Source organism: Coptis chinensis, chromosome 1 (genome assembly GCF_015680905.1).
Source record: "Coptis chinensis isolate HL-2020 chromosome 1, ASM1568090v1, whole genome shotgun sequence".
NCBI lineage: Eukaryota > Viridiplantae > Streptophyta > Magnoliopsida > Ranunculales > Ranunculaceae > Coptis > Coptis chinensis.
In genome coordinates, this window is record NC_141456.1 from 35594979 (window position 1) to 35613527 (window position 18549).

At 40.2% G+C, this 18549-nt stretch overlaps 2 protein-coding genes across 3 annotated transcripts; both read right to left on the reverse strand.

Moving 5' to 3' along the window:
* Positions 1 to 276: 276 nt before the first annotated feature.
* LOC147523699 (protein RETICULATA-RELATED 3, chloroplastic-like) lies at positions 277 to 2117 on the reverse strand. Its single transcript, XM_086599386.1, has 2 exons — positions 1026 to 2117; positions 277 to 595 (listed from the first exon to the last, which is right to left on the reverse strand). Exon 1 carries the CDS (start codon positions 2027 to 2029, stop codon positions 1055 to 1057), a length of 975 nt encoding a protein of 324 aa, XP_086455512.1. The 5' UTR covers positions 2030 to 2117; the 3' UTR covers positions 277 to 595; positions 1026 to 1054.
* Positions 2118 to 2174: 57 nt separating this feature from the next.
* On the reverse strand, positions 2175 to 8332 carry LOC147523700 (uncharacterized). Of its 2 annotated transcripts, XM_086599380.1 has the most exons (8): positions 8002 to 8329; positions 7824 to 7904; positions 7316 to 7739; positions 6751 to 6978; positions 5630 to 5803; positions 5176 to 5282; positions 4168 to 4508; positions 2175 to 2728 (listed from the first exon to the last, which is right to left on the reverse strand). In XM_086599380.1, the coding sequence occupies exons 3-8, from the start codon at positions 7553 to 7555 to the stop codon at positions 2295 to 2297; spliced, it is 1524 nt and encodes a 507-aa protein (XP_086455506.1). In that variant the 5' UTR covers positions 7556 to 7739; positions 7824 to 7904; positions 8002 to 8329; the 3' UTR covers positions 2175 to 2294. The 2 variants fall into 2 exon arrangements, with proteins under 2 accessions (XP_086455506.1, XP_086455508.1); XM_086599382.1 differs by lacking the exon at positions 6751 to 6978 and having other exon boundaries at positions 8002 to 8332.
* Between the last annotated feature and the right edge of the window lie 10217 nt (positions 8333 to 18549).

Here is an 18549-nt window from a genome sequence, read left to right on the forward strand (position 1 = left end):
TCATCAGCTGAAGGCACTAAGGCAGTAGCAAATATCACTATGGCAAGAAGTTTGTATGCAGCTTTGCATTTCTATATCTTTCATCCACTTCTCAGTTTTTTAGGATGGCAACACTTGGTTCAATTCCGTTTTCATCTATTTTAGAAGCACTTACTCTACGACGTCTGTGCTCCATTGGTCTGCTAAAATCCTAAGTGCTTCTCTCTTTGATTTCAGTCAGAATGAAGAGACATCGCACACCAGAATTGAGGTTCTAAGAAACACGAAACTTACTACTTCTGCTAATCACTGTCTAGATGACGATTAAGAGATGTTCAAGTTCAAAACAGAGAATGATCAAACCGGTGTGAGATACAAAATCAAAGAGAAAAAACCACTGACAACATGCCAATCCCAATTCAAAGCAAAAACTAATATTACTGATGTCTAATGAACTGCACGTCATCCCACTTTACTTTCAGTTGCTGCACCAGACAGCATTGAGTTTATAAGTGCTAAATGCAATATGTTGTTTCTACGTCTATTAAGGACCAACTCATCATCCGGTTCTTACACTGTCGTATCTATCATACAAGGCTGATTCCTCCATATTTCGCTGCAATACGAGGTATACATTGGCAATACTTCAAATCACTCATACAAATTAATTTCAATGACATTAGCTATAAATTCTAATGACGCTCAAACCTATATTCTACCATAATGTGATACATGATGGATCACCCAAAATTCAGGGTTTAATCAATATGGTCTACAGGTTTAAGATATTGGGTATGCATCAATTTGGTTCATATATGCTCTCATGCATCAGAATAGCAGTGTAACTAAAGCGTATCAAATTCTATGAAAAGATCTATTATATTTCCATTTATTCTCATAAGAAAAAAGACCAATTTATTCATCAAAACAGAACTACCAGCTCTTGTTCATAAACTATAATAACATAATTAGTCCTTTCTTCATCTGAACTGTTTCAAGACAAGATTGATCAAATTTAAAAAAAAAAAAAAAAATCACTGACTTACAAGCAAAATGCGAGTGCCACAGTATCGCACTAGTTTACCAACTTTTCCTTCTCTTCAGAATCCGTTTTCCCACTGTCAAGAGCCTTCTGTGACCCCGTTAACCTGGCCAACGTAACAAACGAAACCCCACCAAGCACATTATTGAAACACCTCAAAATGACAACCAAGCCTTTAAACACGGCAGGCGGAAGGCCTTTGGCAAGAACAAACTCAACACCATTCAAAGTCTGGTACCTAAAATTACTACTGAAACCCATATGAGCAGACCAAGTAAGTGCATTCAAAATAGTAGGCGGTGGCTTATTAGGTGTCTGAAAATTAGGATCCATTTTCTTCCTCAACACAATCAAGGCATTAGAAATGGCAGTCCCAACTAAACCGGCAGCAAATCCAACACAAGCAAACACAAGACCCTTATAAACAAAAGTACCAAACCTATGAACCGGGCCAAATGCCCCAGGCTCAAACATATGACTAGTAGGACAGGAGGCGAAAATAGCAGGCAAATTAGAAGAAGAAGCAGCCATAGTAGGTGCTAGCAAATACATCAAAACAAAATTCATAATTGAACCAACAACTAATGTTGAAAAAACAAAATCCAATTCATTTAAACCGAAATTAGGCCTAGATGCCATGTCACCAATTAGACAAGCAGTAACACCAACTAATTCTTCCATTAATACTTTAAATGGAAATTGTGGATCTGCTAATACTCTTGATTTCCAACCAGCTAAAATTATTCCTATTATACCCATTGCATTTTTTTCACCATCATTACTACTATTACCACCTAGACCTTTTCCATTATTATTATTATTATTATTATTATCACCCCCATCGTTGGACAGTTTTATATCTATGCTGGGGCTTGAGGATCGGGTTATAGTGAGGTTTTTAGGTGATGGGGTGTTGAAATACGATTGATTTGATGGAAGGATACGAGGGGGGGTTAGTTTTGAAGGGTTGGGTAGTGGGGTGTAACGGAGTTGTGCGACGGTTGCCATTAGAGAAAGTTGTGTTTTTTCTAGTGTTGTTGTTGGTGGCACTTGCTTTGAATATATCGATATATCGGATGATATTTTCACATTAGCCCTGACTGACTGGGATAAATGTTGTTTTCTTTTCTTGTGTTTGTTAAAGACTTAAAAAGGTAGAAAATGACAACTGTTTATGTCAATTCAGGAAAACCAAATAGGATTAAAAATTCCCAAGAAAGCAATATTACATCATTGATTCTTTAAGACATTAGATTACAACCCCTCTCCATCCCTATTCCCTAGTCAATGTTGCGTCATCATCCTCTACAACAAAAACTGCTCCATATTCCTCTAAATTGTCATTCACCTTTCCCAAATAAGAAAATGCACTTAAATAATCATCTAGGGAACTTCTGTAACCGTTGTCTTCAGATGAATCAGCCAAGGTCTGGTTGGTCTGAATTTGTGAAACCCAGCAATTTGGTTTCAAATCTAAAACTGAGTTCACTTTAAAGTTGGAATTGGGATTCCCTTGACCACTTGCATTATGATTGTTCCGCCACAGATTTGTTCTTACTTCACCTTTCTCCACACTGTAACAGCTTCCACCCAAGTTCGATTTGTTGAATGTAGGCATTGATGGCGGCGGTAATGACACAAATTCACTGGGAGATATATTTTCCATTGAAACTGATGTTTCATCATCCAGAGAACATGCACTGCCTCCTACAAAATAATATCAAAGGAATTGTAATTTTCTGATTTATATAAAAGATGTTAGATGTATCTCGTAGAATCATGCCACTAAAATAGATCATAGTTACTGCATATATGGAAAAGAAATACTTCATAGCAAGCCATACAAAATTACAAGATGCCACCATGATTTTTGAAGGGAGCCTATATCTACTGGAGATGATTAGGCCCCTCCAAATAAATAGAAGTAATAGACTCATAGGATGCTTTTCCTCAAGTTTAAAATTTTGAGATAAAAGAAAAAAAAGTAGCATCATATCAACAAAAGATGTCAAGCAGCAACAAAGATGCGAGGTCAAGATGACCAAGTCTTGTAGTGTTAGGATCCTGCTTAATTAATCCGCTTTCCATTCCATGACAACTTGGGTTTTCAAGGAATATTGTTAAGTTGCTTAACATTTGGTATTGGAGCCAACACCACATCCAAGGTTCAAACCCTGGTAGGGGAGACCTTGTCGTTGAATTAAAATGCTTGGTGCCAAAAAAAGAAGAGGTGCCAAGTCGTTAGTGGAGCCGCCATAAAAGAAGAAAGGGCTACCATTGGGTTAGTGTTGAAAGAGTGGGCCGACGAGGACATCAAACTTTGGAACCGTGGTGGAATATTAGGATCCTACTTAAGTAATTCACTTTCTGTTCTTTCCTTGACAACTCAGCTTTTCAAGGAATATTGGTCAGTTGCTTCACGTATAGTTGGATTTTTCCAGAGAAAAAACCTTTTTAATTGGGATCATGTAGTAGCCATATCTGTGACCAATGAGGTGGCATGTCTTGAGGCTCCGAAGCAGAAAAGTATAAAAAGTCGAGGAGCGAAACTACACTGCATAGCAGTCAAATACTTGGCGGACAAACGTCCACGAAGCAGGAGGCGGAGCAGTCAAATGCTCGACGACCGACTACTATTCATCTGTGTTACAAAGATTCGGGTCTAACTTTACATGCTTGAGACCTCATACATAGGAGGTCAGAGGGTGTAGATTTGGGTCCAACAGATCCTATTTGCAAAATGCAAAATAATTGCAGATCGAGTCAGCAGAAATCCAGGTATGTAAAATCAGATGAACAAGAAGAGGGGAAGAAAATCTATATAGCATTTCTGCAAAACTAGAGAGAGACGCCCAATCACATGAAAAATGTTTACTATCAGGTCAAAATCTGATTGTGCTAAACAAGCTAAATGTTTACTTTCGATGTATTTCTTGCAACAAGAACATAATAAGTGGATTCCTGATAGTCAGTTGACTGTGGAAGCAATATTTTTGTGAAGTGTTCTGGATTGTGTCTGATTGCCCACAACTTATTATATTTTGGTGTTTTCTGTTTCCTAACTCATCGGTTAAATTAAACTTCCAACTCACGGATTGCTAAAATCAGTGATGGTATTGGCAATGAATCACTGGAAGAGAGGATACCTAATGTAGACAAAAATGTTTCTGAAGAAGCAACAGTCTGATCTAGACTAAAACGTCTAGGATGGATACTTGTTCTGGAGAGGGTGAAGCAACGAAGTAGCTCCAAATATTCATCACTGGGCCCTGACTCCAACAGCTCCTCAAATCTTATTGAACCTTGTCCCATCAGCCCAGATAAGTAGTTATCTGAATTTTGTCTTTCTAAGTCGTCTGGGTAGAAATATGCAGAATCCAGTAAGGGGTAAGGGTTCTTGCTGAGCAGAAAGAGTCCATTGTCCAATTGCAGAAGTTTCTCATAGTGCTTTTGCAGAGTTCCTTGAGGGAACTGCAGAAAGTGTCTCCTGTCAACAAAAAGATAAAAGAAAAAATGAAAAATAGTAATCGGAGAACATGTCTATGGTATGTGAATAATGAGAAAAATAATCAGGTGGTCAAAATGGAGACAAAGTTTTTCAGTGTGAAAAACTCCAGTCATCGTCATAGTGAGGAATCAGGATTACGATCAGTTTCATGATCCTTATGTGCTATTGAGCTTTCAAGTACAGCTGATTACAAACGTTTCCTGTATGATGACTCAGTTGATTTGATCAACTAATTAATCTGACATTAATAGACCCCTAGATGAGAACATTCGTGCTCAGATTTCCTCAGCAGTCAGCATCCTTTAGACAAGATTTTTACCAGGCAATAAAACATATCCATCAAGAGGTAACAATTTGACATGAATGACTTAGAAACACTTAAAGAAGAATCAAAATCAGAATGAGCCTAAGGAGTAGCCCCAACAGGTAGTCGAGTGGAGGAATCTACGGAGCTACCCCTTCATGGAGGTAGCACGAAGAGGATGACCTTTTGAGGATTCATGTGTCCTGAAAATACAAAACATGGAATATCCTTTGTTGGAATCCACAAAAGCTTTGTCCTTCCAAAGGGTACCTTCATGCTAAGTGGCTGAATAATATCATTCCCAGATAGTGGGGAGAAAGAACCGTGCATGATGATGATTACCGAACAATTGATGCCTGCCCGTCAGTAAAATCAGAAGTAGCTTTCCATAGAGTATGCTTTCTAGGTTGCGGATTGGTTTCCCTGGAGAAAAGAGGCCTCCTAAGCAACTGCAGATTGTCGGGAAGAGTTACAGTGACCATTAGTAGGCAGCAGAATGAAAAAACCATAAAATGATTTTTTTTGACAAATTGTTTATAAGCTCTGTTGCATGGGTACGCCCTAATTTCCTCTGTATCTCGTACCCGTGTCCTGCGGACACTGGTACGGATACGGACACGGACACCCGGACACAAGCAAAACAGACCCTAATTCTCAGATCTCGCCGTGTCCAAATCGTCGTACCCGTGTCCAAACCAGACACTCCGTCCAGTACCCATGCAACACAGCAAATAAGTGCTGAAGCTCCGAAGTCAATGATCCATAAAAGAATAGAAATTGAGTTTAGTATTATTGCCTCAATTTCAAGTGTATCTGGAGCATTGTTTACATAAGTTGCTTTAAGGGCAGTTATATCAGACCACTGCACTTCTATTTTTCTCTTCAACCCATCATCCAATACTTCCCATACAAGCTTCCGTTTTGCAAAATAACACTTCGCTACCAACTGACCATCGTATCTAGATAGTAACTGCAAGAAGAAAAGAGAAAACATTATCTATAATGGTAAAGAAGTTCATTTCTAGAGACCTTCCAACTTGTACTGGAACCAAATGAAAGAAAATTTCCAACTCCAACTAAGAGCAGGAAATCAGGTGGCAACTGGCAAGTCATATTGGGGCTTCTTTCAGAATTGAAATTGTGATATACTGTTCTTCCTTCACACTTCAAGTAAAATCAAACCTAGATAAGTCGATAGACTTTTATGCTTATACTTGTTTACTTACTTTAAGACAAATTTTTGGATAATTTTGAAGGACCTTCCCAGTGCAAGGATTTGAAGCATCCAGGACATGGGAAACCATATCTTTATTGTATACCAGTGTCCTTGTCAGCTGAATTGAGGGACAACACTAACATGAAAATCTCTGATAATGGAAAGTAGCAGAACCAATCACAGCCATGCCTTCCTCTTTCCAATATTAATAGCATAAATATTTACAAAACTTTGCAGCTTGGTATGACATGTATGAACAAGAGTGCATGACAAGGGATACACGTATTTTGAAGAAGTATTTTTTGTAAAAAAGTCCACTAAATTAACATGAAACAACACTATGATAGGTGACCCGTCAAAACATCATAGCACCATAAAGTTTGATGGAGTTTCGACCCGATCATTTCAGGATTTCATAGTGAGGCCTTCTAGAAACACAAATAAAGACTTACCAAAAGACTTGTATAAACAAAATATAGCATGATTCTCCCACATCTCTAAAATACCGAGTTTTATACTAGGAGGGCCTATAAGGAATATTTATGAGTCCTACATGCATAAAGTGGCTATGTTCTCAAAAAAAATCTTCTCGATTTCTTGTCATCAGATTATTCTCTTAAAGAAATTATGGTGGTATGGAAAGTCATTTCACCTACTTATTTTGAAAGTAAATACATAGATCAGTGAATTGGTATGAATACCTCCCATGAGCCAATTCGCAAGAGCGAAGCAGAAAAGTTAGAAGCTTTTGCTTTCCCATTGCTTTGTGGAACACTGACTACAGCACTGTCGCTCTTTGGTCTACTAAGCATTGAAAATGAAGTGTTTGAATGAGAGAGTTTGGATTCGACAAGATCCAAGAAGGATGGAGTTTTCTTTAATCTCAATCCCAATGGACTTGAACTCTCTGGTACACTATCATAAAAGCACTGATTGGATGAAGTCTTGGTTAGAATCTTTAACTTGAAAAAAAAAAAAAAAATAAAATAAATATATATATATGAAGCAAAAGACACTTTCAAATAAAAAAGATCTACACAGAGTAAAGTCCATTTTGTGGCATATTATATTGCTAACTTTGTGCCATGGAAATGATGAACTTTTCATTTTGGAATCACATATGGGGTCACAATTCACAAACTGCCTCTACATGTTTAAGAGATTATGCTAAAAAACCCCACTTATGAATCTTTCTTGAAGAAGCTAAAAAACAGAAAAATCACCACTCAAAATACAAAGCAAAATCCCCAACAGTAGTACACATACCTGCTGAGTTGGGGATCCCAGTTTCAGTCGCTTGTATGTCATATCACTTTCCTCCTCCCTACTACTTTTAGAAGGCAATATGTTTCTTCCTTGAGTGCCAGAGAGCACACTATAATCATCTACATCAAAACCAGGTGATTGAACATCACCAATTTCTGGAACGAATACAGGAGAATCGTACAGCTCTATATCAAATAAAGGTTCCATATAATCAATAAGGTCCTGGTTCTGAGAATCCATGACTCAAAAATCTCAAATCAATTACGACGGAATCATCATAACTATGCAGAAAAATCGTGCGAGAGCATATGACAATAAGTCCACACTTGTTTCTTTGACACACCCTAACACCATACACAGCTTTTTCTTCATCATTACAGTCTCAAAAAACGCCGTGATTGTCATCTAGTTTCCAGCTTACTCCCTAGAAAAACACAAAATGGTAAAACAAAAAGTTTCCTCATGTCTCCAAATAAACTTCTGAACAAGAACAAGTTAATAAGTTTACCTTATTTCATTCAAGTTTATAGTAAACTTCAAACATGACAATATGAAGTTTTCCTTGTTTTAACACAAGTTAAAAAGCTATCTGCAAATGAAAGAAACAAAAACATGACAGAATCAGTGAGGGGTTTCTTCAAACAAGTTCAATACTAAAACCTCAAAAGTATCAAATGAACACTTACTTGCTCTTGAAGATAACTTGTGTGGAAGTATGAGAAGCTAGATATAAGTTGCTTATTATTGGATACTCCTTGGTAGAAACCAAAAACTAACTTATTTCGAGTCTTTATAGGAAAGCCCAAACAGTTACGTTCCCCGCCTTTTTTTTTTTTAGCAAATTACATAATACCCACTTGCCCACACTACGAAACTGCCTTTTATTAGGATTAAAATGGGCAGATAAATAAGTTGACTGCTCCACCAATTATATACTTTCTTTTTTCGCTACCAATTCGACCCTGCTAATTCATAATCATTGATTTATATCCAATATCTACAAACAGTATATTCCAAACTGGGAAAACCAGAAGTTGTGATTTCAAACGGAATCTCCAACTTCTATCGAGTATTTCGGTTTTATACACGACCTATTTAACTCACCTACTAATAGTAACTATTGATTTACACCAAGATATGTGCTCATGTGTATTTTAATGCAAACCAATATTATTCAAATAGTGAATCACATTAATAGATTTAAAAAATAGATCCGTACAAACTATTCAATTGAAATAATAATAAAAATAAAAAAAATATTTTTTGAAATGTTTTGGAATTCCGATTTTTAGATCTGTCGGAATTTCAAAATACGTACCTATCATTACTTTAGGGAAGCGCATTATTTAGATACTCACTAAAACCTTGAGGTGGCGTGTTTGTGTATTGCCAATCAAGTTGCAGAATTGAGTATTTAACACTAAAATTTGATGACATAACTATTACTACGTAAGCATTCCATTATTATTTTTATTTTATTTTTCTATGAACACTGAAAGTCATGAATGGAATAACAACACGTGGCTTGGTGCCCTGATCAAATGGTCAATTACATTCCTTTGGTTGGTTAAACCGTTGGAGCCTTTCGGTGGTTCATCATAAATCCAAAGATGAGTAGATGATTAAGTGCAGAAATGGAGTAGCATAAAGTGTATGTATGGTTGTAGAGGTGTGGATTTTGTGTCTACGACCTGATGTTGAGTTTGGTAGAGAATGATTGCACTCTTTTTTTAGATAAGAGTTGTCTATGTATCAAGTTCCTTGGATAAACTTGAATAAAGCCTTACGTAGTTCATCTCTCTCTACTTATACATGTTTGAGTTAACTTTCCTTATTTGCTCCAGGCCGTTGTCAAGTGTAGATCCATATTTTGTATTATCTTGATGATTCATCATTACTTTTGATATTACAAAGTAAATGTCTCCTTAATTAGTGTTTGACTGAGCTTTAGAATCACGGTAGATCATTTGCTTCCATATATAGTTGTATCTAATGTTTGGGACGACCTAAGTCTGGGTCGTTGGTATGTCATGGTTGTGTGGTACGAGTTGTGCAGATATGACCTGGATTGTGGACACGTGTGCTGTAGTGATATGTTTGAGAACGGAGGGTACTTACACAGCCCCCTTTATTTTATTTATTTTTTTGGACAGCTGTCGTGTGAAAAGAAAAAATAAAATAAAGCTTTTAACACATGTCGCACAGCTGGTTTTGTTTGAACGGTTGGGAAAATGTGTGGAAACTGTTGTATCTGATCCATGGACCCAAAATCGCGGCGGTTTGTGGGCGAGGTTATGATTACATTTTGGGGAACGCAAAATGTTTTGTCTGTTTTCGAGATTTGTGCAGCTGAAGGGTTTTTGCGTGTGAAGGTTTTTCATTTATTCATTCTATCAACAAAGGAAGAAAAAGCAGAGCAAAAGAAAAACAAAAAACCTTTCCAACCTTTCGTCTTCAGGTGCGTCTCTTTTGAACTTCAAAATTTTGATTTTTTGTTTCTTTTGCTTTTGTAATGTTGATTACTAGTGATAGTTTGAGTGGGGAAGTAGAGTTGGATAAGTGGAGAGAGAGAACTGTAAGTGATGGAGATGATGGCGTTAGGGCACATAGTGGAGGTGATGCGCCATCGTCCTCTTCACTGAAGACGATGATTGAGGAGGCGGTGTCTAAGTCGGTGTTTGATAACTTTGGGGACTTGAGAAGGGAGTTTGGGATTGATAGCCCCGACTTGATAATATATGACCTGAGTGGTGAGAAGAACGTTTTTGGTTCAGATTATGTGCCTCGAGATGGTGGGGTTGTAATTACGTATGACCAACTGAAGGCAGGGTTGAGGTTGCCATTCTCATGTTTGACCTTGGACGTTCTAAACTTTTGTGGGAAGGCACCTTTGCAATTTGTGGGTAATAGTTGGAGGATATTGTATGTTCTAGATCTGTTGAGACAGAGGGGTTATAATATTTGTTTGTTTGACGTGCTGGAGCACTTTATTGTGAAAATTTCTTTTGCTATGAACTTTGGTTTCCAAGTGATGCGGGGTAAATCAACGATGATAGTTGGTGTGAGTAAGGAGGAATGGTGGTGTAGGCCTCTGTTGATTGTGGGGAGTTATTGTCCTTCTCAATGTGAATTGGAGAATCGTTGTGTGAGAACTGATGGTAGGTCATTATCTGTGTGGGTTGTTTTCATGTGTCGTTTACTTGTGTAGGTTGTTTGTTTGTGTAGGTCGTTTACTTGTGTAGGTCATTTGTTTGCGTGGGTCATTTGTTTTGGTTACGAGTTGATATGATTATGTTTTGACATTTGTTTATTTTGTAGAGGTCGTAATTCGTGGTCGTACTTCTACGGGGGCTATTGAAGAGTTTGTGAGGCTGAGTTGGGAAGAAAAATCATCTTTGTTGGAGGAGGTTGCACACTACTTCAAGAGACGAAGATGTGCAAAAATCAATAGGAAGAAAGCTGAGCATAAAAAGAGGGCTCAAAAGCTAGTACTTGATATCTCTGATTCTAGCTCGGATATTGAGATGGAGAGAGAGGACCAAAGGAGAGCACTTGTTTCTGGAGTTAGAACTGTTGGAGGAGGCTCTGGTAACCGTCCTGTGTCTAGACGAGTTGAGGTGGGAAAAGGTGATAGGACTGGTCATGGAGGTGGGAGTGCTAGGGGAGGTGGTGATGCTCCCGCTCCCTTTTGTAGGCCTCAGCTGAAGAAGTGATCTGAGGTGGTTGAGCCTGAGGGGGCTAAGAGGACCCGAACTGGGTCTAAGGAACAACCTGTTGTGGTGGAAGCTCGTTCTTTATCAGGTCGGGCTCCTTTGAAGAAGATGAACTTGAAGGAGCTGGCTGTTGATGTGGGTGTGGTTGATGCCCGGGGCAAGAAGAAGGTTAGTGAGACTGAGCCAGCAACTCAAAAGTGTAAGGGGTTGGGGAGTGCGACCCCCAGTGATAAGAGTGATGATTCTGACATTCTAGATAGAACGGTCACCTACTACGACCCCGTGAGTGGGTTGATGCGACTAGTGAAGAATATGGAGTGTAGCTTCAAGTCTTCACTAGTTGCGAATGAGCTGCTGGAAAGTATTTCCCTGGATGGAGATAGGCACCAGCTGGAGACTGGGAAGGACCTGGAGGCGAACTTGAAAGATATGGATCGCTCGATGTGCTTTGTAAGTGTCCTTCCAATTTGACTTTTGTTTTGTGCTTTGAGTTGTTGCTCTTTTGACTTATTTTGTTTTTTTGTCAGGTTCTGGCCATATATAGGAAGCTGAGGGAGATGACAACTATCTCCGACTTGTACAAGAAAGAGTTGGAGGTTGCGAAGGAGGCTTATGACAAGCTGCTGGCTGTGCAAGAGGTTGAACGGGTTGAAGTGGTGGGGCTGAGGGCTTAGGTCAGGGATCTGGCTAGGAAAGTGGCTTTGTTGCAGCCGTCTCTTGATGCTTCAAGGGTGGAGGTAGCGCATTGGGTTGCTTAGAGCAAACAATCGCAGGCCGTTGCTGAACGAGCTCTCAGAATGAATACAATGACCTGGTTGATCTGGTAGAGAGTGGGGATGTCTACGTTCTGGTGGATGATTATATTACACTAGAACGTAAGTACAAAACCCTCAAAAGGTTTGTTAAAAGTGGGGTTGCAACAGTAACTATGGAAAGTACTGTTGCAAATGCTAGTAGACGATCTGATCTACCAACCGACCTGGGTGCTGCTCCTGCTGCTCAGCCCACTGAAGATGCTGCCACAGAAGTGCTAAATGCAAGTGGTGATTCGGTTAGTAGCTCTGTTGGTGAAGAGGGCTGCCAACTGGACCCCTTGAATGTAGAGAATCTTCCTTGTGTCAATTGATCTTGTTATTCTTGTAATTTGTTTTGATGATAGATGAAGTGTTTGAACAATATTCTCTTTTGTTGTTGATACTAATACTTCTATTTTTTATGGGGATGCTAAGGTCGTTTTCCCAGGATAACCTGGGGGCCTCCAGTGTCTAACCGAAATTGTATTAAGTGAAAATATTTAAATTACTTACTTGCTTTTGAATGAGATTGTCTTTGAATTTTGTATAAATGTGATTGCTTCCATTGCTTCTTGATTTATTATTTGACGACCTGTGCTGCATAGTAGTAGACTCGACGACCTGTCGTACCTTGCTAGATCGTCTAATGCTTTTAGGTCATATGTATTTGTGTACGACCTGATAGAAGTGCATAGTTGGCACCTAGGTTGCTTCGTATCTTTAGGTGTTTGTATTGATTAAGTGGTTCCTTTTGGGGGAACATTTTTGACTGATAATTAGCCTTTGAGTGGTAATTATAGTTGAGTCAAACTTAACCCTTTCAAAGGCCTCAAGTTGACTTATGGTCTTTTTGGGGTACCTTGGATTGTATTTGACTGATAATTAGCCTTTACGTGGAAATTATAGTTGAATCGTTCTTAACCCTGGCGTTGGTGTTAAGTTGATTTGTGGTCATTTTGGGGGACCGTGGATTGAATTTGATTGATAATTAACCACTGCGTGGTAATTATAGCTGGGTTGTGCTTATCCCTGGCGTTGGTGCCACGGCCTGATACTTTGATGTCCCAGATCGGGTAGCGAGTGCAAGATGCGTGGTACTCATGTAATGCAAGGATAACATTTATATGCGAAATGCTGATGGAATTTTACTCATATTGATTGATACATCTGGAGACAAATTATTGGTAAAAATGCTTGAGTAAAGCTGTATTCCAAGGTCGTGGAAGCATATCACCGAGCTGAGTTTTGATCCAGTAAGCTCCATTTCCAACGACTTTGTGAACTATATATGAGCCTTCTCAAGTTGGGTCAAGCTTGGCTGGTGCTAAGGTTTTTTTGAGGATTAGGTCGCCAGCTTGGAAAGATCTTGGGACGACCTTTTTGTTGTAAGATCGTTGGATTGTTTGGTGGTATCGACCTAGGGATATTGCAACTATTTATCTTTGCTCGTCTAGGAGGTCGACTTCTTTGGCTAAGATGTAGTTATTTTCTCCTGATTAGACGATGTTAGAATGTGTGGTTGTGATTGTAAGTTATGATGGTATGACTGCTTCTATTTCGAAGCAAAGTGCGAAAGGAGATACGTTGGTACTGGCTCGGGCTGTTGTTTTGTATGTCCATAAGATGTTCTCGAGTTGTTCTGGCCATTGAATTTTCTTTCTCTCCAACTTCTTTTAGAGATTTTCTTTGATGGATTTGTTTGTGGCCTCTACTTGGGCATTGCTTTGTGCGTATCTAGGTGTAGAAAATGCTTGAGTAATGTGCCATTTTTGTAGGAAAGCCTTGACTTGCGTGCCCGCAAATTGGGTTCCGTTATCCATGACGAGGGTGTGGGGTAGACCAAATCTTGTGATGATAATGGTCCATATGAAGTTGATGATGTGGACTTCCTTGACTTGAACGAGTGGTATTGCTTCAACCCATTTGGTGAAGTAATCTGTGGCTGCAAGGACGTATTTGAGTCCTGTTCTCTTTTGAGGGATAAATGGTCCCATGATGTCTAGTCCCCACATATGGAAAGGCCAGGGGCTGCCTATGTTGATCAACTCCCATGCTGGACTTAGATGGTTGTGGCCAAATGTTTGATATTGGTGGCATTTGAGAACATACTTCTTTGCCTCGATGTGCATGCCTGACCAATAATACCCTTGGGCGATTGCTTTATGGGCCAGAGATCTTGCTCTTGCATGGTTTTCACATTCGCCTTTGTGAATTTCGTTGAAGATGAGTTGGCCTTTGCATGGAGTTATGCACCTTAGGTGGGGTCCTCCTACAGATTTACAAAATAATCATCCGCGACACGGTGTATCATTCCTTGCGACTCATTCCTTTTGCCTCTCACCGAGCTCACCATGTAAGATAAATTTCAGGAATGAGTTTATCCAAGATTGAGTGATCTTTTCTTCGGATGAGGGCTAGAAGTCCGTGAGGCTGTTGACGCATTCTTGTTGGTAGGCAAGCCTCTCTTGGATGTCAATGTAGACTGTGCTGGGACATGCATCTTGGGTTTTCGAGGCTAAGAAAGTCAGGCTGTCTGCATGTTTGTTATCCTCTCGGGGAATGTGTTCCAAGGAGAATATTGTAAACGAGTTGATGATATCATTGATGACCTGAGCATACTTGGCTAAGTTTGCTCCGTTTGTCACATATTCTTTGGTGACATGTTTGATGATTAGTTGTGAGTCACTGTAAGCTTTGAGTTTTCGGACTTGTAGTTGTTGTTCCATGCGGAGGCATGTGATTAATGCTTCATATTCCGCTTCGTTGTTGGATGTTGCGAAATCGATCTTGATTGACTTTTGTAACTGGGTTCCTTCTAGTGAAGTTAACACAACCCCCAGTCCACTATCGCTATTGTTGCATGCTCCATTTACGTAGAGGTGCCATGTGTCTGGGGTGGTTGTTGATGGAGTGAAGTAATGGGCTCGGGTTCCTAGTTGACATCTTCGACGGGGAAGTCAGAAAGGAAGTTAACAACGACCTGACCTTTGCGAGATGTTCTGGGAACAAATTCGATGTGATGTTCTCCGAGTTCTTCAACCCATTTGGCCATGCAGGCTGTTTTGTTGTTAGAACTCAAAACCTGTTTGATGGGTACATCTGTTATGACCTTGATGTTGTGAGCCTAGAAGTAAGGTCGAAACTTGCGAGCAGAGTATAACAAAGATAACATTATTTTCTCAATTGTAGAGTAATGCTTTTCTGAATCTGTCAATGTCTTGCTAGTGAAATATACTAGTTTTTTGATTCCCTCGCTTTCGTGAAAGAGGATCGAGCTGATGGCAAAGTCAGTAGTCGCAAGGTAAAACCCCAGTGTTTCTCCTTCATTTGGTTTGGACAGGATGGGAGGAGTTGATAGGTAAGCTTTCAGGTCGTTGAACTCTTTGTGGCATTCGTCTATCCATGTGAATGTTACGCCTTTCTTGAGTATTTGCAGGAACGGTCTGCACTTGTCAGATGCATATGAGATGAATCTGTTGAGGGCTGAAACCATGCTAGATAGCTTGTGAATTTGTTGCTAGGAAGTTGGTTCTGGCATTTCAAGGAAAGCTCGTATTTGTTCTGGGTTTGCTTCAATACGTCTTTGTGAAATGAGGTATCCTAAGAATTTTCCCTGAGGCTACCCCCAAATACACATTTTGTTGGTTTGAGCTTCATCTTGTTTTGGCGCAATCTTTCAAAGGCTTCTTGTAGGTGAGAAATGTGATCGCCATCCTTTTCACTTTTGACTACCATATCATCCATGTAGACTTCCATAGTGTCGCCCAGCAAGTCTTTGAACATCTTTGTAACAAGTCTTTGAACATATTTGTGACAAGTCTTTGGTAGGTCGCACAAGCGTTCTTCAAACCGAATGGTAGGATGTTGTAGCAGAACGTTCCTTGTTCGGTTATGAAGGACATTTTTTTTCTAGTCTTTCTCTGCAAGTGGTATCTGATTGTACCCACTATATGCGTCCATAAATGATAGAAGCTTATGTCCGCAAGTTTAATCTACCAGTATATATGCCAATCCTTGGTATGGGGAAGCTGTCCTTTGGGAAATGCTTGTTGACGTTAGTGAAGTCTATGCAGAGTCGTACCTAGCCATTTTTCTTATGAACGGCTACAATGTTAGCTAACCAGGTCGGGTACTCGACCTCTCTGATGAATCCAATATTTTTGAGCTTTTCTATCTCTTCATTGATGGCTTTTTGAAATTTGAGTGCTAATTTCCTAGGTCGTTGTTTGATAGGCTTTATAGTTGGATCTACATTTAATTTGTGGCAAGCGACCTGAGGGTTGATTCCTGGCATATCGATATACGACCAAGAAAAAACATCTTTATTGAGAGATATAAATTTGACAAGTTGCTCCTTGAGCTTGGGGTCTAAATCAGCCCCTACATAAACAAATTTTGGGTCATCATTTGTGCCCAAATTGATTTTTTTTTCTTTCGGTTTAATTTGTGCTTGTTTCTCCTTGAGCTTGTCTGTTGATGATGCTGGAGGGGTTGAAGCTTGAGGATCTTGCGGCTTTGGGATTACTTTTGTTTTTACGACCTAAGTTTTGGTCGTGGTTGTTGCGTTGACTTGATTGCATCGATGAGCTTCTAATTAGTTGCTTATGAGCTCCATGAAGCCTCGGGGTTTGGGGAACCGCAAGACTTGGTGTAAGATTAATGGAACTGCTTGGATCTTGTGAATCCACCTGCATCCTAAGATGGCAATGTAGGATGACTTGACATCAATCACACTGAAGCGTGTTGAGATCTTGACCATGTCCTCTTTTTCTCCAATGGAGACTGGTAGGATGACGTCTCCAATGGCATCTGTGTGGTCTCCATTGAACCCATAGAGTGGTGCATTTGACTCTATCATCACAGAGTTTGGCAGGTGCATATCCTTGTATGTTTGGTAGAAGAGGATATCGCAGGAGTTGCCTGGATCGATTAGGACCCGTTTGAATGTCCATCCATTGATCTTGACGTGCACTACCAGGGAATCATTGTGGGGTAGGCATACCTTGTCAAGATCTTCCTTGGTAAATGATATAGAAGTCGTAGATTGAGAGCTGGTAGGAGTGATTACTTCAGCTTTGTGGGAGAGGTGGTAGATTTCTTGCAATTCTCCTACACGCCTGCGCTTTTCATGACCTGAGGTTTCGTTGTTGGAGGCGTATGTAATCATGTGGATTACCTTTTCCTCGTCGTGATCGGAGGAGTGCTATCTCCTGTTGTGCCTCAACCGACTTGGAGATTTAAATCGTCAGGCTGTTCTGCTTCTGCTCCTTCTGCGAGCAGGTTATTCATAGCTCCGACTCCTATTTCTGTTACGGTTGGCATTCACCTTATGCCTGAGGGTCGCTTTCTGGTAGGAACTCTTTCAACTTTCCCTCTTTGACTAAGTCTTGGAGGTAATATTTGAGACTCCAACATTCATCGGTGTCATGGTGGTGGAGTGTGGAAGTGGTAGTATGGACATACTGGTATTGCTATCACCTTGTTGATGTTTGGCTTGAAGTAAGGTGCTGTATATATCTTCCTCAGGATATGGCTTGGCATCCTAGAGAAGTTAGAGAATTCTCTTTTGGTGTATAAGGGCTTGTGTTAGTTGTTGCCCTTGTTGTTGTTGCCTGAGTACTGATTGCTTTCTTTGGGTCCCCGCTTGTCGCTTACTGACGAGGACTTCTTTGCCTTTGCGTTGGGCCATCCATTCTTTGTACTTCATGTACTTGTCGACTCTGTGGTACAAGTCATCTAGGCGTTTTGGCTTGTTGCGCATGAGAGACCATGCTACGTCAAAGTCGTTTAGGAAGGCGTTGGTGAATGCGGAAGTTTCAAAGCTGTCCTTGAAGCCTGGCTCCATTGATAGGAGTTCCTTCTTAAAACATCCTAGAAAGGCGCATATAGTTTCGTCGTGTGCTTTCTTCAGCTGGAACAACGAGTTTAGGTCGGCTTGTTTCTTCCTGTTGTGGACGAACTCTGCTGGGAATGTTTCAGCCAGCTTGTCGAAGTTGTTGATTGAATCAGGAGTGAGCGTATAGAACCAGTCTAATGCTCTGTCCTTTAAGTTGGCTGGAAAGAGTTTGCACTTTAGGTAGTCATAGTCTGGAGCGCTGTAAAGCACAAGGATCTGGCTGAAGCGAGCTATGTGCTGGCTTGGACATGAGCTACCGTCGTACAACGAGAACTTTGGTTGGATAAAATATGTAGGAGGCTGCTTGTCCCTGACTTTGGTGGTGAATAGTGATGCCTTGTACGACTATATCATCTTTTGTACGATTTAGGCTGCGTTGGCATTTTCGCTTGACTTCTCCAACCTCTGGGCGAAGTCTTCTAGTCGTTGATTGGTGGTTGTGGTGAGGGCTGTGACTGCGTTGTTCTCAATTGCGTCTGGAGCCACGTTGTTGATGTTGGAGGTGGTTTGCTCGCGCATAGCTTGGTTCTCTTGCTGGAGCGTGGTGAATGACTCGTGGAGGAACTTGACTTGATTTACTAGAGCTTGTAGCTGTGCTTCCATGATGTGCTTCCATGATGGTTTTCTGACCAGTTTCGTGGGCTTGAGAAAATAGTGTGTGTTTTTTTCAAGGAAACGAACTAGTAGACGGTGCCAATGTAGAGGTGTGGATTTTGTGTCTACGACCTGATGTTGAGTTTGGTAGGGAATGGTTGCACTCTTTCTTTGAACAAGAGTTGCACACGTATCATGTTCCTTGGGTAAACTTGAATCAAACCTTACGTAGTTCAT

Excerpts from the sequence above, each read along its gene's own strand:
- LOC147523700 (XM_086599380.1), bottom strand. The coding sequence starts at position 7,555 with ATGGATTCTCAGAACCAGGACCTTATTGATTATATGGAACCTTTATTT. Across the intron at positions 6,979-7,315 it reads TGGGATCCCCAACTCAGCAG|TGCTTTTATGATAGTGTACC; the intron begins GTATGTGTACTA and ends TCATCCAATCAG. Across the intron at positions 5,804-6,750 it reads TGCGAATTGGCTCATGGGAG|TTACTATCTAGATACGATGG; the intron begins GTATTCATACCA and ends TTCTTCTTGCAG.
- LOC147523699 (XM_086599386.1), bottom strand. The coding sequence starts at position 2,029 with ATGGCAACCGTCGCACAACTCCGTTACACCCCACTACCCAACCCTTCA.